Here is a 25,765-nt window from a genome sequence, read left to right on the forward strand (position 1 = left end):
ACTGGAGGCTAATATTTTTTTAGAGATTGATAAAATTTTGTGTCGACCGTAATCAAAATGCTGTAAGTTTCAATATGTGTCCCCCTTTTTAAACAACACAGGCAAAGGAATATTGATAGAAGGATTACAGTCGAGTTCAAATTAATTTACAAGTGTTTTACTTCTCGTTACCTGTGCCATCTAGGTTAGAAACTGGTATTATATTTGATGATTGGAATTTCTTGTAGAGTTGAAAAAATAAGTAAGGTTTTACGTACTTAATACTTATATAACACTGAAGATAAAGACAAAATAAAACAAGTTTTTTTAAAAAATAATTTCTCATATTTAATTTATTTGATGCTGAAAGTAATTCAAATTTCAAAATTTGAAAAAATAAGATTGAATAACGATGCTGAAATAATATAGACTGATATACAATATTTTATATGGAAAAAAGTCTTCATTTGTATTGGTTTTCATTTGAAATGCCCAAATGACTCCAACTATGACTTTCTAAGTATTTACATCATCAGTTAATGTTCAGATTCATACCTTTAATTGTATATTGCTTAATTACCCAAGCAATCTACCTCCTACAAATACCTCCGTTAAATAATTAGCAGTGATGTACGGACTTGTCTATACCCTACTACCTGTCAAGACCCATGAGGCTGTATAATTAAGCGTTCACAGGAGTCTTTACTCAGTGCATCTGGAGGAAAACCCAGCAGACTAGGCATCAACAACTTTACGAAAAGAACGAAGATATCGAGAGACTTGTTCACCTTAGCTGTCGTGCTACCCTTGAAGAGAGAAGACGATGTGTGGTTCACAGAGGAACCACGCACCACTAAAGTTTTGGAAGCATTGTGTGAGAAGCTGAAGAAGGTACGTAATTTACACCCAAACATCTACACCATCATCAGACAGTTTCAAGAGATTCAGGCCACCAACGAAATCAACAGGATACATCACGATACAGGAGAAGTAATATGACAACTTGGGAAACGATATCGAAACATCAACAACAGAATGACTTATCTAAATGAGCGCCTTCAATCTCAGAGGATCAACATCATGGAGTAAGTAAAAGCAACATCACGTGTTCTCCACTTAGAGTTAATTCCTGCAATATGTTTACTATAATGTGGATCTTCTAGCCTGTTATAAAAGGTTATCATTAGCTTGTGTTTGTACTTGTATTGTATATCAACCAATGTATGTTATGTATTTTATACCAGCCAATGTTATATTATTGTATCCAATACGAATCAAGAAACTAAGGACATATAGAAACAAAGAAACAAAAAACAAATATAAAATCATGTATTAAGAACTGTAATATCATTGTATGTCTTTCATGTCAACATATGTCATATATAATATAATGAGTATTAAGAAATGTAATAACCTTATTGTATATATTTCATGTAAACGAATGTTATATCGTATAAAATATCAGATTATTTTCTTCTGGTTTGTTATGTCAATATTATGATAAATATTATTGTATGTGTTTTATATCAGACAATTTGTGATACGACTCTGTAGTGTGTAATTTTGTGGGCTTTAAAGTAATAATTAAAAATAAACTACAGCAAAAACGTATGATACAGTATTATACATCCTTCTCTAAATTATCTAGTATAATTGGGAACCTCCTCTAGAAACATAAAATGGGAAAAATATTACAGCTCAATACACCTCTTCAAACAAACAAATTTGTGTTGATATTGTTCCGATTTTCTCTCCTGTTTTATGTAGTCTAAAGGACGAAGCAACACTTCGATAAACATACCCTCTTTTAGCACTCCTACAGGAGTTTTTTTTAGAAATTATATAACATTGTTCAAGTTAAAAAATCAATTAAATAGCATATTGTATATATTACCGCGAGAAAACACAATTCTCAACTTCAAGATCATGCATATCTTCATTTAAACTATGAAATGTACAGAAATATAACCTACGTTACAAAGATAAACCAATCGAAAGGCTCAACAGGTTTCAAAACTAAGGTCCTAGAAGGACGAAACAGCTGTATGGCGCGGTTAAATACATTCTTCTACTCTACTGTATATAATTTATACAATTGTAAGGTGCTTTCCACTGGTGTGTCTTTGGTACAGTCTGAAACTGAGCTTTAAGGACTTCAACGAAATTGTTTTCTGATTAGCACATAGTTGATAATATTTGGCTTGATATTAATATGAAGTATGTCTGGTGGTTTCGTTGTCATATTTCTAATGTTAGATTCTCTGTTTTTGACCAAAATTGTCGTCGATAAAGGAGCATAAATCGTGTCTGTTTATGTATTTGGTATTCTTTGAAAAGTTGTTCTGAACCATGTTACATTTGTTGAATGGGTAAGTGAGCTATATTCATTATAACCGATTGCTCTGAAATCTGTGTTTAGATATATATGTTTCATTTAAAGTGTTGTAAATTCTTAATGTATCATATACAACGTTACATTTTTGTAAACCACATACATGACTAATTATTTCTGTATTATATCTAGGTATCACAAAGCCGTCCTGTAATCTTCACAATCAATTTTAAAAAAACGCTGAAGGCTAATGACTTCAACGGAGAATTGATATACACATAGGCTACATCAGGGATGAAAGGATCGGTTCATTTTTTCCGAATTAATTTTATCCGGTTGTTGAAATACTTTATTCTTCCATGTTTTCTTAAACATTGATCAAACAAATAAAGGTTTTTCTCCTTAACTCTTGCGATTCTTTTGTTTTTCGTTAGTATTTGCTTACCTAGATATTTCATTTTGATATTCGGGTTGCCATTTTCACGAGTTCACGAATAGCTATCAATAGACAAAATATAGAGTGCCTTTTGGAGTAATATTGGTGATTGTGGTACATTTGACAGCAGTTGTGTTGCTGCTATGTCATCATGTTATTATTTATCAAAATTTTATTTAAATGTAGAAGGAGTTGCTGGATGTTTTTGGAAGGTGTTTCGAAGTTCACATCTGCTACCTCAAGCATTCTGTTTAGTGTATTTTTAGTTAAACACTTAAGGCAGGTTCTAACGGTATCGGTGACTGCGATTTTTACAGAATCTTTAAAACTAAAAATCGCTAAAATGTTTTTCTAGAATATGAAGTTCCTGATAAAAAAAGACATCGAATCTATCGACTCGTCGCCTTCAAATATGCAACTTCAGTATTACATACTGTCAATATAGATACATTTGAGGAATATAGACAAATACTACCACATCAAAAGCTATGATAAAACTATTTTTCATCATTGTAATTATAATACTATCGTTTTAAACATAATGCTAGCTATATCTCTTTATATTTCAGTAATGAAGTTTAATTATTGCAACGTTTTAACGCTATTAGAAAATTCAAAAAGTTATCTGCAGAAACTAGTACTATTCTTCATGCTTGATGTATAACATACAAGATGTGTTCAATTAATTTTTATTTCATAACAAAAAAATTCTTTTAAAAGAATATAACAAACAACAATTAATTATCAAATACTCCAGACACTCAACATTCAACACTCATTCATCATGTGAAACATTGTCAATATGTAATCTATATTACAGTTCATATGCTTCAAAGAAACATCTTCCAGTATTTATACAAAAAAGAGGAACTAAAATAAGCTTTTCCATACACTTGATGAAATATTTCAATGTTTGATATGTATATAAGATGCTTTCTCTTAACTTGCACTCTGAATCTAGACAAACACACAAAAGCACAATCCACTCAACCGGTCGTAAAATATCCACAGAGAACATAAAAGATTTTTATCTCAAAGCTAATTCAAAAGATCATCAATAGGAAGATAAGATAGAGATAATAGGTATCATTATTTGTGAAAAATTTCGCTCATTTAACAGGAAAGAACATGTTAAGTGACCTGCATGATTCTTTCCGTGACGTCACTAGAGCTCTCCATGCTCCGTGTCTTCTTCCTGTGAAGGTGGGGTTCCTTCGCTTTGATATAGTTTACTCATTACCGGATGTACTATATTCTCAAGTTCCTTTTTCTTCGATTTAAATTCCTCGGTGTCAGCATCAGAATTACTTTCGAGCCATCTAATTGATTCCTCTATGGCTTCTCCAAGTTTTGACTTGTCTTCATCACTAAGTTTACCACCGAGCTTATCACCATCACTAATCTGATTTTTTAAAGAATAAGCGTAGCTTTCAAGTTCATGCTTGGCTTCTACTCTCTCCTTCACTTTTTTGTCCTCATCAGAAAACCTCTCTGCCTCTGTTACCATTCGTTCTATGTCCTCTGGGGAAAGTCTATCATTGTTATTCTGAATAACAATTTCGTTCTTGGTTCCAGTTCCCTTATCCTCTGCCGTGACCTTCAATATTCCGTTAACGTCTATTTCAAACGTGACCTCTATTTGAGGAATACCCCTCGGGGCAGGTGGGATTCCGGTGAGGTCAAACTTTCCCAACAAATGATTATCTTTCGTCATGGGCCGTTCACCTTCATATATGGAAATTGTTACGATTGGTTGATTGTCGGCGGCGGTGGAAAATATCTGTGATTTCTTGTTCGGGACTGGTTTGTTTCGTGGGATGAGAGTGGTCATCACACCGCCGACCGTCTCAATACCTAAGGTAAGTGGATTGACATCAACCACTACTAAGCCTTGGCCGCAACCGTCTCCGCTTAGAATACAGCCCTGGATAGCGGCTCCGTTAGCCACTGCCTCATCAGGATTCACTCCACGGCTTGGCTCCTAATAAAACACAACGAGATAACATGTCATTTGTTGGTTCCAGTGTTTAATACGAAATAGTGATGATTACGTTACTTTACTTTCCCAAATCGTTCAGTTGTCCCACATCAGATTTGATATTCTCTCTATGTGATATTACTGTGTTTAAATTTGTATTGTATCGATTCCGTTTGGAAAACAACTTTGTCTCAATAACATTATTTCACATTTTATAAAACTATTGTATCGTATTTTATGTTTCAATTGAAGAAAATATACTAAACGAGTGTTGTATGCTTTCTTTTGTTTTCATAAACATCTTTAAAACTTTAGAACTCTATTGTTTAAAAACTTTTATGAATATAGGGTGACCATTGCTTATTCATACCTTTCCGTTAAAAAAGTCTTTGATCAGTTGCTGGACCTTTGGGATCCGGGTGGACCCGCCCACTAGTACGATCTCGTCTATCTCATTCTTTTCCAAATTAGCGTCCTTCAGGGCCATTTTTACCGGCTTTAGCGTGTTTCGGAACAAATCCTGCAATTGAACAAGTTGATGAGATAATCTACAAATTGGTGTATATCTAACTATTTCTTATTGAAATATATTTCTGATATATTAAGATAACAACTGTACAGTTATCTGAGATGATAGTATGATCATCAATACAATATAGAGTAACAGATGATACAAACCATTTATTCTGTGGACTGTGAAGCAAAATGTTGTAACATAAACGTGTGCTTTAATCTGATGTATAATTTGCTTACCATATTCAGTTCCTCAAACTTGGCCCTGGTGAGAGTCTCAGAAAAGTCTTCTCCATTAAAAAGTGATTCGATCTCAATTCTAGTTTGATGTTGGGAAGACAAAACTCTCTTGGCCTTCTCCACTTCACGACGTAGTTTCTGTACGGCTCTTGGATCCTTCCTAATGTCTTTACCTGTCTTCTTCTTGATTACCTTGAAGAAATGTTCCATCACGCGGAGATCAAAGTCCTCTCCGCCCAGGTGAGTGTCGCCATTCGTAGACAAGACCTCGAACACACCTTGGTCTATGGTCAGGACAGATACATCAAACGTGCCACCTCCAAGGTCGAAAACCAAGATGTTTTTCTCTGAGTCCTGCTTATCCAGACCGTAGGCGATAGCTGCAGCAGTTCTGAAATTGTCATTCAAGTTCGTATCAATTTAATTTTTTTTGTGTATGGTTTGATAACAATAACGAAATTTGCTCTTTCTAAATATATGAATACAATTTATAAAATAAAAGCAATTAAAACAATTTATGTAATTAAGATGCTTAAATAAAACAAAATATTGAATGCCCAACACATAGGGTCAAAGATACGTCGATGAAGGTAGGAACGTACCATTAATCTACAGTTGATGCAATGAGCAGCAGATTTATGCAGGAATGAACATTACAGCGAGAAAAAATACAAATGATATATGATCACGACCGGACTGAAAAGTATATAGTGGTATAAATAATAGTAAATATTCCATGGAATACTCACGGTTCGTTGATGATCCTCATGATATTGAGCCCTGCTATGACACCAGCGTCCTTTGTGGCTTGTCTCTGAGCATCATTGAAATAGGCCGGCACTGTGACCACGGCGTTGTGTACAGTCTCTCCAAGGTAACTCTCCGCTATCTCCTTCATTTTAGACAAAACCATTGCTGATACTTCTTCTGGGGCAAACGTCTTTTCCACATCAGCCACGGAAGTTTGGAAATGGGGTTTGTTACCCTTATTTATGACCTGGAAACAAAAGCGATTTGTGAAATATTTATGCTAAATGTTAATGTTATATATCAAACTTTTAAATGTCATCAGAACATCGAGGCAAATTATAAACAATGACTGCAGGAGGTTTCATGGTGATTGCTTATAACAATTTTGTCCGTATTAAATGACTTGTTAGTCTTGTCAAACAATAATTATCTTTTGGCGAGTTTGATATATATCAAAAGGACCGGTAAATTAAGAGTACTCACTTTAAATGGATATGACTTTATATCGCTTTGCACAGATTTGTCATCCCAGGTACGACCAATCATACGCTTGACATCAAAGATGGTATTTTCAGGATTGCTGGTCAGCTGATTCTTGGCAGCATCTCCAATAAGACGCTCGCCTTCACTGGTGAAGGCTACATAGGAGGGTGTGATACGGTTTCCTTGGTCGTTAGCAATGATTTCCACACGTCCATTTTTAAACACTCCAACACTGAGAATAGACATCAAATAGTGTAATTTCTTTGGAAAAAAAATCCAGAAAAACACCATGTTGAAGAAACTGATGAAAGAAATTATTTTTAGATATGTCCCTCTCTTTTTTCACGTTAAACCAAACAATCAGGAAAAAGCAAAATTATAAACAACATGCTCATCTCGCCAATAATAACAAGATTGAAATGACCTGTATGTCAACAGAGTCTTAATTTAAACTCAAATTCGATGAGACCAACGAAAAAACTGAACGATGGAAGATTTACACGGAGACTCTCTATGAATGTAGAAGGAAAATAAGAACGGCCGTTCCAGAAGAGTAAGCGTTTACTGCTTCATCAACGACACATATCGTGATAGTCTTGGTTAATCTAAGTAGATGACGTCACATTCCCAAATGTGAACAATGTAAAAAAAATACAGAACCACCCAGCCTACGAACTTAGATCAAACGCCGATTTAGTAATGAAAGGAAAAATCATCTCTCTTTTGTCCATGTAAATAGAATGAAAAACAGTTAATGTGAAGCTTTTTAATTTTTTACTAATGTAGCTCCTAACTATTATTTTATATGTAACGTTTTAACTCAGAAATGTTCTTTTTCTACACCCTCAGTAGTGAAAGACACCTGGAGCTACCAAACCGGGAATGACCTCAAGTCAAACTATAAGAGGATGGTGGATGATTAACCAGAGTTTACAAGGCTGGTGATGGTAAATTATGTAAACATTTGCTTAAACATGCCTTTTGGGTGCCTTTCTGCTTTCACTTTCTCGTGTATTTTTGTTCTACATCCTAATCATAATATGTTCATTTAGTTTACCTATTTACCTATAAAAATTAATAAACAAATTTATCCATCTTATCAATAGATAATCAGCAATCATATTTCTAAACCATATTTCTAATTGCCATTATAACATTATATTTGTCCGATTCGGTCCTTGTCTTCTTTATATTAATCTATGATAGTGTATATTTTGTCAATCTTACTTTTAGCATACATGCACTCAGCAACAGAGGTATGATATACATGTGTTCACTATCATATTTATTTTTTTTTTTACCTTAGTATTTCAAATATCAGTGTCTATAATATATAGTGATGTCCTTATTAGATGTTTTAATTTTCTGTTATCTATCTGTGATAAGTGTATATGTGTTGTTTTTTCCCTCTGTCATTCCTGTCATTTTAGTTCATTTATCATATTTGTCGCAAAAATAGTGCTTCAGCGCTTATGTATCTTTGTTTTACATATGCGAAGTAAAAAAGTTCCTTGTCTCAGTGCAATGGAAAGTGACGTTTTTTAGGATAAATACCTCATACTTCATCGTTAATATTTAACAAGAATATAATCGTTATATGTTTATCGGGTAAATGTACAAATTTGAACATACCATGAGTATGTGGTCCCGAGGTCGATTCCAATCACAGTGCCCATGTTGTCCGTTTTCGCACCATATGATACAGCTATTAACATCGCAAGCCCGATATACAAGACTGCGTTCTCCATCGTTTTCATTATCTGTGGGTAGCGAAACAATGTACAAAGTAAGTATAGAAAAATGAATCCACTTCGGGTTTGTGGTAGTGATTTCCAAACTTTCGCTGATGTAATATTCTCATTTTCTACAAAAGGTAAGGATTTGTGAATAGGTTACAGGTTATTTTCAGTGGTATTCGATTTTAGTTCCTATACACAAAAAAACTTTACAAGTCATTATTTATCTAATGCCGAGAAAAATTATCTTTTTGTTTTTATTCTTACCTCGTGCTGATGAACGGTAGTCAGGCTTAATCAACTTGTTTTGTCACTTTGGCCAAAGTTGGTCTAATATATAGTCTGCAAAACTGCGAATAGTTATTTTCTGGTGTCCGAAGTTTGTTCAATTATTCCGCAAATGAGAGATAATCATGTGATGTATTCTTCAAACGTTCTTGTGTGATTCGTAAATCTCGGTTTAGAAGGGTATAAATCCAAACCAGATAATTACCCTATTTAAACACTGTTACCCCAGAATGAATATAGCTGTCTGTGTCGTGTCACTTACTCTTTGGATAATATATTAGGGAAATGGGTGACTACTTGATTGGCTAAATCGTTCGAAAATGATGAAATTGGACTTTGTTGTTTCAGATGAAACAAGTGGGCGTGCCTCCATAGGTGATATATTTCATGAATATGTATATATTCACGTGTTTATCGAATTGCTCTCGCTGTTTTGGATAGCCATTGTCTGGACACATCCAATACAGTAAGTACACGTTGCTTTATTGTGTGTTCTCAATTCTTCAGTTATTGCGTCAGATAGAGCTTGGTTTGCCTGATAGGATTATCTCCCTTTAGTTGTTCGACGAACTGGCATATATGAAACATCATTTATAAACGGGATTTAGTCAGAAGAGTTCAGTAAGGTAAGACGATATGCTTTTAATGTATAATATCATTATTGTAGGGTTGGGTTGCAGGCTTATGAAAAATTGCGTTAATCACCGTATTGTAATTAAGTTTCGAATTGTAACTCTTTTCACAGAGACATATATAGTCTTGTATGGTAAAATAGTGAAAAATACCTATGCATATAGTCTGTATATGTATATACAAAATCATATAGGTAATTATTGCTAATTCTAATATGTAAGACTACACGTATTTATTGCTAATTATAATATGTAAGACTACACGTATTTATTGCTAATTATAATATGTAAGACTACACGTATTTATTGCTAATTCTAATATGTAAGACTACACCTGTCCCTGTGCTTTGTTTATGCCCAAGTCCAATATGTGTACACTGATGACGAGATAACAATTTCAGAATATTATAAATTTGGTTTTGTTTTGGACCGTGAGATGTTCCTGGGGTGCTGCGAGCGAAAGTGATGGGACCATGGATAATTTACATTGAACTTTATTGCGTAACAAATAAGAACGGAGAACTTCTTCGTAACACAAAAAAATGTATTAAAATTTCAATCATAAACATTATTGATATCCTTTAGATAATCTAAACAAGATGATGAAATTTCTCAACTTCTTTTTAATAAAGTCATTTTATTTTCATATAAGTTACAATTGTAATTACAGAGATTTGGCACGGGAATTTCTGTCAAATCCCTGTGACTAATTAATACTACGGCCACCTTCTTGTTTATATCTATTTTTATGTTATTTATATATATATAATTGCATAGAATCAGAAGTCAAAGTCATCTGGTGCATGTTTGATTGATACGATTTATTGCCATAATGCTTCATCAAAGATCCAATTTTAGTGCGATAGTGAAGCAAAGACAAGATAAGACAACCCCAGTTGTCTCCCTTCCATCACTGACGCGAGTACATCTATTTTAAAACTTTCGGGGATTTCAGGGCTCTATCCATAATGTTTTCAGGGCTGCATTAATGTTTATGCTCTGTTGTGCGCTAGTATGGCAAAGATGGAAATGTAGTTGGTTGCTTTCTGGTGAAATATTTCGTAAAATAGGATCGACATTGTGATAAGAAATAAAAGTATTGAAATATCCAAGGAACAACGAAAAACAAAGATTTGGCGGGCACAAATATCAGTTCACATCTTATTTTAAGTATTAGATGATTCAAAAGAATGTCTGAACCGTGCCACAGCAAGTTCAAAGTGTTTCTTAATTCCTCAATCAAAATTTTCGTAAAAGTCGATTCTCAAATACAATTCATATCACCTGATTGGGGAATATTTCATTGCCTTCTGCAATGTGGGAAGAGATGTCCGTGTCCTCATTTTGAGAGCGCCATATATAGAGGAATGGCCTACATGTAGCCAAATTGCTAGCCATTCTGAAGGATCTGAACTACTTTTTTTCAATACTCTCCGTGTAAATGTTTGGATTCTTAATTTGTCCTCAAGTTAGTAACGGTGTATTTAGAATTACTGAGTTTTGCGGACATGTTGGAATACCACTTTTAGTATCTCTTTAAGTCTAGAAAAGTTATCATTATATGAAAAAACTGAAGTGGTGAATGTTGACTCAGAGAAGAAAAAGAAGTCAGTTTTATATCAAATACAGAATAGCCTCTGACCACATGAAAAGTTAAGTTCACAAGTCGCAATTCTATCAGATAATTTGCTGTTATCACCAATTCCAACAGCATGTCATGATTGTTTATTCCCAAAAACCAACATTTTTGTTCTCATCCTCTTGTGAAATGTCTCATATTTGCGTTCAAGCTATCATAATTGTGTACAACCTAGTTTTAAATGTATCGGTCACATACTAGATTTCTAATAATCTTCTACCCTAAATAAGTCTTGATTCAAATGAGCTTTCCTCTAATATATATATATATATAATGTAGAAAACCTACCAATGTCAAAATTTACACTTGATAAATAAGGTTCAAGACTAACTTTGTTGGGATATTTTTCCCCCATCGTAATCAATCTAAAAATCAAAAAAGCACAAACAGGGACCAGGAGGAACCTACATGAAATTTGTGGAAGATCCACAAAGGAAAATAAAAATAACAAAAAATATAAAACATTTTTTTTCTTACAAAAAATCTTGTATTTAGCCAATCTTACATATAATCATGTACCACATTATGTACAAACATACATACAATGTCTCCAAACTCAGCAGTTTACTCTACACTCTGGCTGAACATATATTCCTATTTCACACGTCAAATGTACTGGGAACATTGCCTAATTCGAACTTGAAAGCTTTCCTGAAAATTCAATGTGTATTCTTGTAAATTTCATAACATTTTCAGCACTTTTACAAAACAAAAATACTGAAAATTTAGGTATTTAGAATACTTCCAGGAAAGTTGACAATCTGATTCCTTCTCTCTATGCTATTTCAGCCATGCAACAACTTGTTCATATATGCTACGAAGGTATAACTTTCATTTTTTTTTTCAAACTAAGTCCACTGCATTCTCACACATAAATATAAGTCACCCACACTTCTTTCATATCCAAGTATTTAAGTTGTACATCATAAAATGATATGGTCCAATTTTGAACTACATTTGTATTGAATATTCAAAAACATGTCAAAAACCTTGAAAACCCCAAGTTCCTTAACATGAGCTGAACAATAATTCTTCAAAAATTAAGAGAAACAAAACAAAAGCTGCTCTCAAGTTCTAAAGTGAACCAAGAACATAATATGGATGATAAAGTTGCCATCCACATTATAAATGTCATTAAATGATCACAGTCACCTTAATACACAAATCATACCACAAAAATATCACACTGGTACTTCCAGAGCTAACAATTATACCCAAACATTCAAATAAAAGCACTTCCCATGCATTCAGCATTCTGACATATAGTTATACTTTGCTCTTTTTACAGAGAATGAAATGGATTTACAATACAAAATGGATGAATGTCTGATGATTGAGAAATTTGCATTTTTATGCAAAGAAATAAAATTTGCAATTAACTTCAAAATATGTAATTCAATTTCAACTCAGGAGATAGAAAAATGGTGAAGTTTCTTTCTGGAACAGTGAAACTGCTCCAACATACATTTAAATTCTGAATTGTTTACTAATCAAAAACTTAGCCATCAAAATTCTATTAAACTGTTCAAAAATAGACTGATACCTGTTTAGAGACAACCAATATAAATGATTAATAATTTAAATCTAGGTTCCACAAGTTTTATAATTCGTCATGATCCTCTCCTTCCTCTCCCTCTGGGGGTGGAGCACCACCAGCTCCCTGATAAAGTTTACTCATAATAGGTGTAACAACTTCCTCTAATTCTTTCTTTTGTGCTTTAAACTCTTCAGTATCAGCATCTGCATTACTGTCCAACCACTTGATTTTTTCTTCAACAGCTTCTTCAATTGTTGTTTTGTCTTCATCACTTAATTTACCACCTAATTTTTCTTTGTCTCCAATCTGTGTTTTCAGTGAATAAGCGTAGCTCTCCAGCTCGTTCTTGGCGTCAACCTTCTCTTTAACTTTCTTGTCTTCATCAGCAAATTTCTCGGCATCATTGATCATGCGTTCAATGTCTTCAGGTGACAAACGATCATTGTCATTCTGAATTGTTATCTGGTTCTTGCTTCCAGTGCCCTTGTCTTCAGCAGTTACCTTCAGGATACCGTTGACATCAATCTCGAATGTGACTTCAATCTGGGGTACACCACGGGGTGCAGGTGGGATTCCGGTCAAATCAAATTTTCCAAGCAAATGGTTGTCCTTAGTCATGGGTCGCTCCCCTTCAAATACCTGAATAGTGACAGTTGGCTGGTTATCGGCAGCTGTGGAGAAAATCTGTGATTTCTTTGTTGGGATGACAGTGTTGCGAGGGATCAACTTGGTCATTACTCCTCCCACTGTTTCGATTCCCATGGTAAGGGGATTGACATCGAGCAAAAGCAGATCTCCAGTATCCTCTTCTCCACTGAGCACTCCAGCCTGAACAGCAGCACCATAAGCAACAGCCTCATCTGGGTTGACACCTCGGTTTGGTTCCTAGGGAAGTTACAAAAGAACAGTTGAAATATATATAAAATTGATTAGAGTTTTCAGAGATTTGAACCCGATAGTCTGAAAGTTCTGATCCTCAAATCAGACATACTCATTATCATTTATTTACACTAAATTTCAAATTAAGATATGGGCAATAAATTTCATTCGTTGGAAGGATGCAATGAACAGATCCACTTTAAAGACAATGCCAAAAATAGATACCTCTTAATGAACTGCCACTTTTATGAAAATTTGGTTGATAATTCAACTTTTATTTTCATCTGAAAGCTTGCACCCAGCTTTCACTTAAATCTTTATGTTGACCCAAAAAAGTTTTGTGGCTAGTTATAGGTTCAAAATTACAAACCTTTCCATCAAAGTAATCCTTGACAAGTTGCTGGACTTTTGGGATTCTGGTAGATCCTCCAACTAACACAATTTCGGCAATCTCATTCTTTCTAAGATCAGCATCTTCCATAACTTTCTGTACTGGTTTCATTGTTGAACGGAAAAGATCCTGCAAAATTTAACATTTCAATTCAGATTCGACCAAAATTCAATGTCTGCTTTCTTTCAACTTCTTTCAACCACTAAGATGAAAAACCTGTCCCAAAAATATTTTGAATATATTGCAAATTAAAGAATTTTGCAAACTTCAGGTTCCTTCCCTTATTTTACATCACTTTTTACTAATTCTTATTCAAAACCATTGACATTTCAATGATTTCTTTTGAAATATTTCTTAAAATCAATACTTGTTGGAAGTCTCTTACCATGTTCAGTTCCTCAAACTTAGCTCTGGTGAGAGTCTCAGAGAAGTCTTCTCCATCAAACAGAGATTCAATTTCAATTCTGGTCTGATGCTGGGATGAGAGTGCTCTCTTGGCCTTTTCCACCTCACGACGCAGTTTCTGTACGGCTCGGTTGTCCTTTCTGATGTCCTTGCCCTTCTTCTTCTTGTGAAGTTTGATGAAATGCTCCATGACACGTTGATCAAAGTCCTCTCCTCCCAAGTGAGTATCTCCATTAGTTGCAACAACCTCAAACACACCATTGTCAATGGTCAGAAGGGACACATCGAAGGTACCACCACCAAGATCAAACACCAAGATATTCTTCTCTCCTTCCTTCTTATCAAGACCATATGCAATCGCAGCTGCAGTTCTGTTAAAGAAAGATATGACAAGGTTACACATTGAAAGGAATCAGCACATTGAAAGAATTTACATTATCATAGGATGAACTCTTGAAAAATACAAAATCTTTAAAATTTATAAAGTTCATAATTTTCAAAATTTAATTAGTATTTAGTACTCACGGCTCATTGATGATTCTCATGACGTTGAGTCCTGCAATGGTACCAGCATCTTTTGTGGCTTGTCTCTGAGCATCATTGAAGTAAGCTGGCACAGTGATGACAGCATTGTTGACAGTCTTGCCCAAGAACCCTTCAGCAATTTCCTTCATTTTTCCAAGAACCATAGCAGAGATTTCTTCAGGGGCAAACCTTTTTCTTTCAGAACCTGTATCAACATCGACATGTGGTTTGTTACCCTTGTTGATGACGGTGAATGGGTAAAATTTGATGTCATGTTGCACAGATTTGTCATCCCAGGTACGACCAATCATACGCTTGACATCAAAGATGGTATTTTCAGGATTGCTGGTCAGCTGATTCTTGGCAGCATCTCCAATGAGACGCTCACCTTCACTGGTGAAGGCTACATAGGAGGGTGTGATACGGTTTCCCTGGTCGTTAGCAATGATTTCCACACGTCCATTTTTGAACACTCCAACACTGAAATCAAACGGTATTCTACAATTATTATTGAAACACAACTTACAAGTAAATGCCATTTAGAATTGAAATATTCTTTTAATAGGATTTTATTTAATTCTGAAATATTTTAACTAAAAAACATATCAATCTTGCCATTATTGTAAAACTTGAAGGTTTTGTCTTGCATTCTATAATACTGATTCAAGTGACTAAAAGTACATTTAAAATGTTCTTTACTCAATATCTAAACTTACCAGGAGTATGTAGTTCCCAGATCAATTCCAATCACTGTTCCGACACTGTCTTTCTTCTTGTCATCATCATCTTTCCCCTGGACGACAACCAACAGCACCGCCAAACAAATTGGCACAAACACTTTCATCCTATAAAAGACAAAGCAAATCATCAAATATCTACTTTCTTAGAGTACATAAATCAATATTTGTCTACAAATTCTATATATCTAGACCTAGCTTCTATATGTATTCAATCATCCACACTAATTTACTGTTGAACTTGGTGTAGGCTACTAAAGGAATTCCCAAGACAGTCTTCACTTTCTGAAAGTGTTCCCGATCTTTTCTTGGATATTTATCAAAAACGTTTGAAAGTGCAGGTCTTGTTTTTTGATCGACTTCATCTAGTATTTCTATATCATGGAAAAACAAAAAAAAATATGCTCTATATGTGCCCGGATAAAATACCTTAATATATGCTAGAATACTTATATACTGTACCTAAGTACATATTCTATTACAACACGAACCAGAAACTTAAAATATTACTCCTATTATATACGGCATTGCCTCAATGACAGTTGGGGTGGGTGGGGTAAGAAGTGCAATAGTTGCTGAACTCTCAAAATAACTTTTCGAAAACGTTCCAATAGAACCTATCGAATACTATGATCATGAATAAACTTATAATACAAGTAGAAGATAATTATAACGCGTAACCATTAAACGTGGGTTCACTTCCTAGTGCCGGTACTACGTGGTACATGACGTTATGGGAATTAAGAAACTCAGTCACAACACGTGAATACTTACTTTACTGGTAGACCGGTAACATTTTACACTGAAACTACGTTTAATATATGACGAAATGTATACTCACTTGATTCTTGTATATCTTGTTCAACTTCTTCACTTATTATTCACTGATTGCAGCTTCTGTAAAACTGTCCCTCCCTTAGTTTTGTGTTTCTGACAGATTGTGCCGTATGGTGGACTCGTGTGCGTTATATCGTTTCCCGTGTTCCCAATCGTGTCCGACTGTGATTGGTCGATGTACTGCGATCAGGAGGAAGCTGATTGGACAACGTGTGACGTTTCTGTCATTCATTTGTCAAGGCCACGTAGTACGTAGGATTGTCTACGTCATTCGGAAAAATCCTGAAAGTAAAAATTGCTTCTTACGAATGAAAATGTTATGAGTTCGAATACAATAAGCCTAGTTCAAATTCTGTTTCCATTCAAGATTTCACCATAAATATTGTCATTTTTTTCACAGAAGGAGAGGAAATTATTAAGAACGACATTTTGTTACCATGTATGCGATTGGCCAATTTTTTTCTTTACAAATAAAAAGTTATTTATATATTAAATGTTCAACATGTGTGTTTTGTTTGAAGTCATTAAGATAAATGATAAATATTATTTTTTTAATCGCATTTTTGTAATATTAAGTTAGGTGTAAATATACATTGACCAATGAAAACGAGCGTTTCAAAAAACGGAAATTGATATTGAACACGTGCTCCATTCCGGTTCGCTATTCGTTCATTTCTTCCAAGGACGCACACCAGGACGGACGGTAAATGAGACACACCAATTTTGTTAAAATGTTAACGAGGTTTAGCTGTAAGTGTTTCGTGAATATTTGGAATTGGTCGATACTAGGTATTTCCAGACACTAATCAGTACAATAACGAAACGTTATTATTGTTAAAAAACGGGACACATTGATGGGTGGCTGGTAACCACGTGGGTTGTATTAGACGACAGATCATGCAAAGTATCATTTACTTCGCGAGTTTCAAGGTTTCGATTTTAAATCCCTACCATATGCACGAGGTTATATTTTATTCGTATGATTAACAATTTTGGTTAATATTTTTTTCAAACCAGTAAGTGAAAGCGTTTAAACACCGACTTCAATATAGATTGATATCTGAATCGGTGGCTGGGCAAACAAGTTAGGCCTTTGTTCGGATTCTGTCGGATGGCCATGCCAATGATGTTAAAATATATTTGCTACTCTTGACGTGTGGATGACGACAATCACTTCACTGAGGCATGTCTTTCTGGACTAGGGAATTCATGTATAAAATTACAATAGTGTAAATGCAGTATTGGGTGAACAAATAAACAATTTACATAGAGAAATACATAAGCTGTTAAGAGAATATTACATCAGTATACAAAATTGAATGAATATGTAAGTTTGAGAGTTAACATTGGGTAGTGAATATTAAACCCCTCTAGTAGAATTGAAGAAAAAGGAATTCAAATACAAGTTGAATCAAAATCAGTGGCTGATTAAATGATGAGTAAATGACTGGATAACATTTCCATCTTTTATCATGTACTGAAAGAAAATGGGCACTAGATATCGCAAGCTATTCAGATAAAAAGGGATTACAACCATTTATATGTAAAATTTCCAAACGGCTTTGATGAAATAACGATTATTAAACTTGCATGAAGATATAAATTAATAGTGAAGATGGTCTTTTGACATTTTGTCATGTAAACTGTAAGTTGGATATCTAGACAAGAAAACGATCCCCAGAAACTTCATAATAGATAATGCATTGGGGTGATTTCACACTTCTGATATATGAATAAACAAGTAATGAATATAATCTGTAAGGAGTATGTGGCTGGTAACTTCACAATGAAGTATAAGCAAATTTTATTTCATTTCTAATAAATTTAGGGTAATAGATTATGATGAGCAATGACTGGTTGATGCAATTGGTGAAGTATGATGATATCGTAGTTCATATGATTACATATGAAAATACAAGCTATAGTCTTTCGCTCCTATCTGATTCACCAATCAGCATTAACCTGTTCGTATATCCAGATCAAAGTGAATTGGTTAATTTTGGTTGATTGTAGGTAATCCCTAAAGATAAAGAAAGTTAAATCCTAGATATTTTAGACATTGATAAAAATCTGCCAAAGGCATTAAAACAATTTCAGATTTCATTTGATTAGTTTTAATGCATACAACAGATATTTCTAACCTTCAAATATCATACAATGGTATAATATATATAAAGTTTTATTAGCTTGTGTCCTTCCTCATAGTTGTCTGTAACTTGAGATTAATGATGAGGTGATAAATGATGATGAACAAAAGAAAATGGGAATCTCTCTGAACAATCATGTTGATTTCTTTTCTGATATTGCCTCTACAATAAAGTTATGAAACCGGCACCCATGAATGGATTCAATATTTTCACCTCAAAACAGACTTAAATAACAATTGACTTCAATGTTTTTAAAACTACTTTTAGGGCTTTTTAATATTTATCTATGAAAACCTGTTAACACTTGCCAATGCTGACATCCTAATTTTTTTCCTGACCAACCTTGGTATGATGAAAATTTTGAACTCTCTCACCGAATGTCTGTGTAGAAGAAATTTTCTGACCAAGGATTGAAAATAATTCTTCAGGAGCTCTCATTTCAATTCTATCCTTGAATATTTCTAATCACGGGATTTTCTTGCAAAAGATGGAAAGTGCTGTCTCAAGCAAGTCCCTTGTCTGTATCAGACAGCCTGACACTGCCTGCTTTTGTCTTATTGGGCAGTGCCAGACTGTGTCGGTTAATACTGGGCAATTCCAGGCTGTAATTAGTCTAGCTGGTAATGGTGGCACAAATGAATTTCTAAGTTGAAACAGAAAGAGAGAAAAAAAACCGATGGAATTGCTTAGAAAATGCGAACTGTAAGGTTTGAAGAAGTTAGTAAGGCTAAATAAACTTGTTTTTGCTTTGAAATGATCCCAAGATTTCTGGTGCCTCGCAGGAAACATTGTTAAATTCAATACATCCATGGTGGATGGTTTTGTCAGTAAATGAGCATCTTGTGCTAGATTCTTCAAAATGTATATATAGAGGAAGATATTACATGATGATATGAATGTACTATGCCATTTTCCTGCATTGGCGATTGGCCCACTAGGTCTGAAGGACAAACATGTTAAGAAATGGTGACTCACTCGTGAAATTTTGTTTCCCAACAAATTCACTTCCTCAATGTCGTGTGAAGGTCGCATCCAAAGTAGAAATTGTAAAAAGGAAAGGGTATTCAGGAACTTCAGACATTGGGGCATCAAATAGTGCCTGGAAAGGATGACAATCATCAACTGAAAATTGAGAAAGATGTCCAGTAGACTTGACAAGAGGGTGAATCCATATGATGTCATGTTATTGTAAATGTTGACAGCTGTGCATTCTGTTCTCTTGGTAAATAAGCAGCCGAAGGAGATAACCTGGACAAGGATGTTGGTTAAGGAAATCACAATTAAGTTTGTTCCGTTGGTTTTTATGAAGTATCTTTGATTATCCTGAAGTCAAGGTTAGGAACCAAATGTTTTGAAAATGCACTGTATTGATCTTTTAGCATTGCTACTGTGTTTAATTAGGAATGTAGTAGGATTGGTACCTGCTCATATCAAAAATATACATCAAGCACTTGTAACTTTTATTACAGAAGCTGTATTGATTTAATTAAGATATAGAGCATTTTCTTTCAAATGAAACCAACTGTATGTTTATATACTTTCAAAATTTAATATGGAGTAGGGAAATGACCGGTTAATGCAAGTGGTGAAGTATGATGATATCGTAGTTCATATGATTACAATATGAAAATACAAGCTATAGTCTTTCGCTCCTATCTGATTCACCTTTGCATTTAACCATTAATTTATTCATGGCAATAGAAGATTCGGTCGTTTAGTAGCATGGTATTATGCTTTGAAAATGGTCCTTCCAACTTTGTGAATTTATGGAATTATTTTGTAATCTCATTCATGTTGTAATAAAGTGTTCATGAAATTCTCTTTTTAATATAAAGATTATACATTTTGCAGCTTGTTTGCAGTTAGAATTTAGATTTTGTGTTTATCAATGAGAAGTAATTTCAAGGTGTAGATAATCATGACGTTTGGATGCGACTTGTTTTAATTAGATGATGGGCGACAAATGATTAATACATGTGCATTCTCTAAACAAACTACTTAGTATTATTTATTTTCCAATAAGATACAATGCTTTTAAAATGTCTTCTAGTTTAATACTCTGTATTGAATGCTACAGTATTTTGTGTCTAATCATCATGGTGATTATACTTTTCAAATCATCAATACAAACATGGCAATGATGAAACTGTTTTTCCATCATTCGCGGTTTCCACAGATGGGCAGCACCGCTCTATGATGTTCAAATTACCTTCCTTGGATGTCTGAGCCATGTCTTTGTCTTTCTATAAAGATAAAATGATGATTATTCACAATTGCATTGAAAGTTATAGTAAATTCATTCTTAAATCTTGATTGACAGTTCTTTTCCTTGTTATACTTGAGGTGAGCATGATGTAATACTGGTAAATATAACTCGGTTGATCGACATAAGGATTCTTTGGCAAGTCTTGCTTGTTCCCTGTCTTTAATGATGGTTGTAGCTTGTTTACAAAATTGTGTAATTATTGAAAACATTGACTTCGAGGTCAACACAAAACTGTTTCCGAGGAGTTTTATAATACCAGTGGAGATGATGATTGAACTTGCCCTCTCTGAGAAGTTTATGATAGAGGTTTGTTTCCTAGTTAAGTACTCAACTAGTTCTGATCCACAAGCAGTCTTGTGATGTTCTCTTTATCTTTCAAAATAATTTATTTTTTCTGCAATTTCCAACTTTCCCATCATTCATGGATTCCACAGACTGGCAGCACCTATCCATGATATTCAAATTACCTTCCTTGGATGATGGACCCATGTCTTCTATAAATATGAACTGATGATTGTTCACAAATGCATTGAAAGTTATAGTAAATTCTTGAATCTTGATTGACAGTTCTTTTCCTTGCTATACTTGAGGTGAGCATGATGTTGTACTGGTAATGTAACTCGGTTGATCGACATAAGGATTCTTTAGTAACTAAAGTCTTGCTTGTTCCCTGTCTTTAATGATGGTTGTAGCTTGTTTACAAAATTGTGTAATTATTGAAAACATTGACTTCGAGGTCAATACAAAACTATTTCTGTGGAGTTTTATAATACCAGTGGAGATGATGATTGAACTTGCCCTCTCTGATAAGTTTATGATTGAGGCTTGTTTCCTAGTTAAGTACTCAACTAGTTCTGATCCACTAGCAAGTCTTAATGATGTTCTCTTTATCTTTCAAAATGTAAATTTTTTTGTAATTTCCAACTGTCCTTGAAAAGAGTCGCTTCTAAATATATATAACTGATACATGACCAAATGATTCATACAAACTCCCATATTGGATACATTTGTTTCACACTCCAAGCAGTTTAGATATATATCAAAAGAAAAATAAATGTAACACATCATGCATAAGGAATATACTGGAGCTTTTGTCTTTGATGCCAAGGTGTTTTAATGTTCAGTCTTGCCCTTGCCACATAGTTCTGTCACTAGTTTATTGTAAAGTGAGTGGTAATGATGAAACATGTGTCTTTGCTCCATAGAGTTCTTGTAACTCCTTGATGGTTGCAAACCTTCCTTGGACTGAGCCATCACTAAATAGTAGTGTCACGACTAGATTATTTCAAATACACTACACTGAGATTGCAAAATTAGTGTTGTATACACTTTTGACCATGGCTTCATTAAGTAGCAGACTAGCACACGTTGATGTGACTGTGATCAATTACTGAACCTTGCCATGCTGTCTTTGTTCCATAGAGGTCTGCGTTTTGTCATCAGGAGGAATGTTAATGATTGTTTCTTTGCTCTGTATAGTTTTCATTAAGACTTGGATGGTGTTTAAGGCAAATGGTATTAATGAGGTTTGTATCTGTGCTCCATCAAGTTCTCTAAATACTTGTTGATGCTAGAATGAGTGGAAATGATGAACAAGCATGTGTCTTTGCTCCATAGAGTTCTTTGTAACTCCTTGATGGTTGCATACCTTCCTTGGACTGAACCACTCATATGCAGGTCTTTTCTATCCAACTGCATATTGAAAGAAAATATTGTTTTTTATCAGTGACAAGTAATTTTGAGGTGTTCTCTGTTCTATAATGGTGTAATGGAAAATCATGATGTATGGCTGTGACTTATTTTTGTTTTTAGATGTGACAAATGATTAATACATGTGCATTTCTATGGAAAATACTTAGAATTGTTTATTTTCTAAGAAGATACAAATGCTTTTAAAATGTCTTGTTATAGTTTAAAACACCGTATTGAATGCTGCAGTATTTTGTCTTATTGTAATGGCAATTACACTTTTCACATCATCAATATCAACATGGCAGTGATGAAACTTTTTTTCCATCATTCGCGGTTTCCACAGATGGGCAGCACCGCTCTATGATGTTCAAATTACCTTCCTTGGATGTCTGAGCCATGTCTTTCTATAAAGAAAAAATGATGATTGTTCACAAATATTTTGAAATTAATAGTAAATCCATTCATCAATTCTGGAGTTTCTTTTTCATGCTATACTTGAATAAAACTCCATGTTGTGTAAGTAAGTTTTTTACAATGAAACTTCCTGTTATGCAAATAAGCTTTCTGAATAAAACTCCTAGTGTAAAGTAGGCTTCTGGATTAAAGCTCCCTGTTTAGTAAAGTTGGCTTCCTAAATAGAATTCCATTTATGAATCAACTTGTAAGAATGAAAGGGGAAATACTTCGTGATAGGTAAAACTTGGGAGATTGCAATAGCATAAACGATGAATGTCCCTTGAACCATGGGACAATACAGATAATCATGATTGGTCCAGTATATTTTGAATAATCTGTTTTTGATCACAATTGAACTATTTAACTTTGGCTTGGTGAGAAACTATGGATTCAAGTTTATTTCCAGGTTAAGAGCTAATCCATAATCTTCCTTTTCATTAACATGCATTTAGTGTTTCTAGATCTAGATTGCCTCCACATTTTCAATCGCTGTTTTTAATTTTGAAACTTGTCCCCTGGTATGCAATTCATTTACAAAGAAATGATGAAATGTTTGCCAAATCAGTGTCCAGGCCACTGAAACTGATGATGCTAACACTTGAGTTACTGATCTTTGTAATGAATCCAATAATATGTACCAGTGCCTTAGTACAGGAGTGATTTAACAGGTTTAAAATTCACCATTACGGTCTTTTAGCAGATGACCATAAGTGATGAGGCAAGTTTGTTTATATAAACATTGTACCAATGGGTTTATTCTGCCCTCGTATCGAGATATATATAACAACAACGTTGATGCAAGTTCCCTGGGTTATCACTGCATGAAATACAAAGTATGTTCTGCAGCATATTAATTATATCAGCATTTGGTTGGTCAGTTTTTGTCACTTGGAACCAATAAAATAACTTCGCTCGTACCTTCAGTTTTGCCATTACATATTCCAGGGGTGCAGGGAGCGATAGTTATAATTACCCCTGGAGTATTGAGGATGAATTTCATAGGACTAATAGTTCAGTTGCCCTGCGTTAGATGAATTCATGGGTATTAAATAAGCATATCTATAATTGGTGCTCTTGTATAAAGATTACAGGCATGCTATAATAATTGAGATTTTCATTCACCATTAAAACTTAACATGGTCATTAGTTTCATGTTACCTCTATTTACAGAAAATATAGCTTAATAAAATTCCCATAATTATTACCAACTGACCAGTACAATATTTGGCAAGTTCAAATGTACCTTCTCTTGCAGTACTAAAAAAACCTTGTATATGTAAACCAGCATTAAGATTGATGTCTTGGTTGTTGATGATGATTAACACAGATAGGGACAATTGATTGCAGTAAGTGCAACATGAAAAGCTTTCTGTGTACTGATGACAAGCCAGACATCAGTAATGACTACATGATGTCCTTTAGGAAGGGGTCAATATCATTTAAACCATTAGGAGATGGTCTTTATCACCAATGAAAATTGTTAAGTAAGTTGGCATATGGTAAATAGTACCTTGTATACACTATATTTGCAAGTAGCGAAGTATGATGAAATTGCAGTTAATATGTAAATGAAAAAGCACAAACTTGCCTGGTATAGTATTTTTGTTCCAATCTGAAATTCTTGTACATGATTATTGTATCACACTCCACACTCCAGATGGGTATTCAAGCTGTAGATATAAATTTAACTGAATACTACTGCTGGTAAATTGGTTTTCACTGTGCTTAGGTTTTTTATGGTCATCAGATTTGTTTTTGTTATTGGTGCACACCAACAGACCTGTTTCTCCTTCCTTTTGTTTGAATGAACATGGCAATGATGAAACTTTTTTCCATCATTCGCGGTTTCCACAGATGGGCAGCACCGCTCTATGATGTTCAAATTACCTTCCTTGGATGTCTGAGCCATGTTTATTTCTAATACTAAATCTAATTCTTATTTCTATATAAATGCTATCTTGATATATATAATACATAATTCATTGCCAAGATACATATAAAGATGTTCCCAGAGAAATTATATACCATATTGGTGATATGTAAAGCAATATTCCTAGTCCACATCAAATAATGTGATCAAAATTGGGGTTAAAATTGTGAACCTTGAAGACTGAAAATGTTCAATGTAAAAGTGTTTCTTGGTGGGTTTTATTTTTTTGTGTACTGTAAGGTAGTGTGTTTAACATCAAATTTTTTTTTTAAAAAATCATTTTAAAATGGTTCAAGTCTTTTTCAAGCTGATTTACAAATCACGACAAATTTGAACAAAATGTGAAAGCTGTCCCTAATTCATGCCCAAGTAATATTATTGGATGTATCGAGTGGTCAGCTATATTAAAATTCCTCTGTCGTCATGGTTGTTGTTTTGTTGAAATGAAGCAATGACTGGATAAACAGAGGAAACATTATCATCTCTAAATCTACATGCATATAGACTGGTTTAATGGGAACTTGGCTGAGACCATGAATAAACAGATATATAATCAAAATTCAAACTTAACTAATCCGTCAATTTCTTTTGTTGGAATCCATGGATATCTCCAGTATAATCCGTGAAGACCATATGACCAGATTTTGCTGAAGATTTTGTAAGTCCAAGAGGATGAACACCTATGTTGTCATGTTACTTCAATACTAACAACTTTATGTTCTATTCTCTTGGCATATATATACAACACGAAGCACCTGGCTGAAACTTTAGAAGATGACAGGGGACTGGAAGATGAGCAATCAACAAATGATGGTCAACTTTGATGCAAGTCGGCTGCTATCAGCTGCTGTAAAGTTCATTTTCATGGTAACTCTATCATTTCACATCTCAATTTGATATAATGAATAAATTACCTTGGATACACTATATCACGAAGTAAAGTATGATGATATTGCA

At 34.2% G+C, this 25,765-nt stretch overlaps 2 protein-coding genes and 4 non-coding genes across 6 annotated transcripts; 4 read left to right on the forward strand and 2 right to left on the reverse strand.

The window, feature by feature from the left end:
- Nucleotides 1-3,912: 3,912 nt before the first annotated feature.
- LOC132549758 (endoplasmic reticulum chaperone BiP-like) lies at nt 3,913-8,402 on the reverse strand. Its single transcript, XM_060213716.1, has 6 exons — nt 8,344-8,402; nt 6,712-6,943; nt 6,228-6,475; nt 5,479-5,869; nt 5,096-5,245; nt 3,913-4,728 (listed from the first exon to the last, which is right to left on the reverse strand). Exons 1-6 carry the CDS (start codon nt 8,385-8,387, stop codon nt 3,913-3,915), a joined length of 1,881 nt encoding a protein of 626 aa, XP_060069699.1. The 5' UTR covers nt 8,388-8,402.
- Nucleotides 8,403-11,470: 3,068 nt separating this feature from the next.
- On the reverse strand, nt 11,471-16,466 carry LOC132549790 (endoplasmic reticulum chaperone BiP-like). The gene is made up of 6 exons (XM_060213756.1): nt 16,322-16,466; nt 15,460-15,588; nt 14,744-15,223; nt 14,199-14,589; nt 13,793-13,942; nt 11,471-13,428 (listed from the first exon to the last, which is right to left on the reverse strand). Exons 2-6 carry the CDS (start codon nt 15,585-15,587, stop codon nt 12,607-12,609), a joined length of 1,971 nt encoding a protein of 656 aa, XP_060069739.1. The 5' UTR covers nt 15,588; nt 16,322-16,466; the 3' UTR covers nt 11,471-12,606.
- A 969-nt stretch (nt 16,467-17,435) lies between these two features.
- Nucleotides 17,436-17,503, forward strand: LOC132549858 (small nucleolar RNA SNORD24). The gene has a single exon (XR_009554197.1). It is a non-coding gene; the product is annotated as a small nucleolar RNA SNORD24 (small nucleolar RNA).
- A 680-nt stretch (nt 17,504-18,183) lies between these two features.
- On the forward strand, nt 18,184-18,268 carry LOC132549853 (small nucleolar RNA snR60/Z15/Z230/Z193/J17). Its single transcript, XR_009554193.1, has one exon. It is a non-coding gene; the product is annotated as a small nucleolar RNA snR60/Z15/Z230/Z193/J17 (small nucleolar RNA).
- A 281-nt stretch (nt 18,269-18,549) lies between these two features.
- On the forward strand, nt 18,550-18,625 carry LOC132549859 (small nucleolar RNA SNORD79). The gene has a single exon (XR_009554198.1). It is a non-coding gene; the product is annotated as a small nucleolar RNA SNORD79 (small nucleolar RNA).
- Nucleotides 18,626-20,046: 1,421 nt separating this feature from the next.
- LOC132549852 (small nucleolar RNA snR60/Z15/Z230/Z193/J17) lies at nt 20,047-20,132 on the forward strand. Its single transcript, XR_009554192.1, has one exon. It is a non-coding gene; the product is annotated as a small nucleolar RNA snR60/Z15/Z230/Z193/J17 (small nucleolar RNA).
- Nucleotides 20,133-25,765: the final 5,633 nt, after the last annotated feature.

This window comes from Ylistrum balloti, unplaced genomic scaffold (assembly GCF_031769215.1).
Source record: "Ylistrum balloti isolate Yb309-2 unplaced genomic scaffold, AGI_CSIRO_Ybal_v1 Utg370078, whole genome shotgun sequence".
Classification (NCBI taxonomy): domain Eukaryota; kingdom Metazoa; phylum Mollusca; class Bivalvia; order Pectinida; family Pectinidae; genus Ylistrum; species Ylistrum balloti.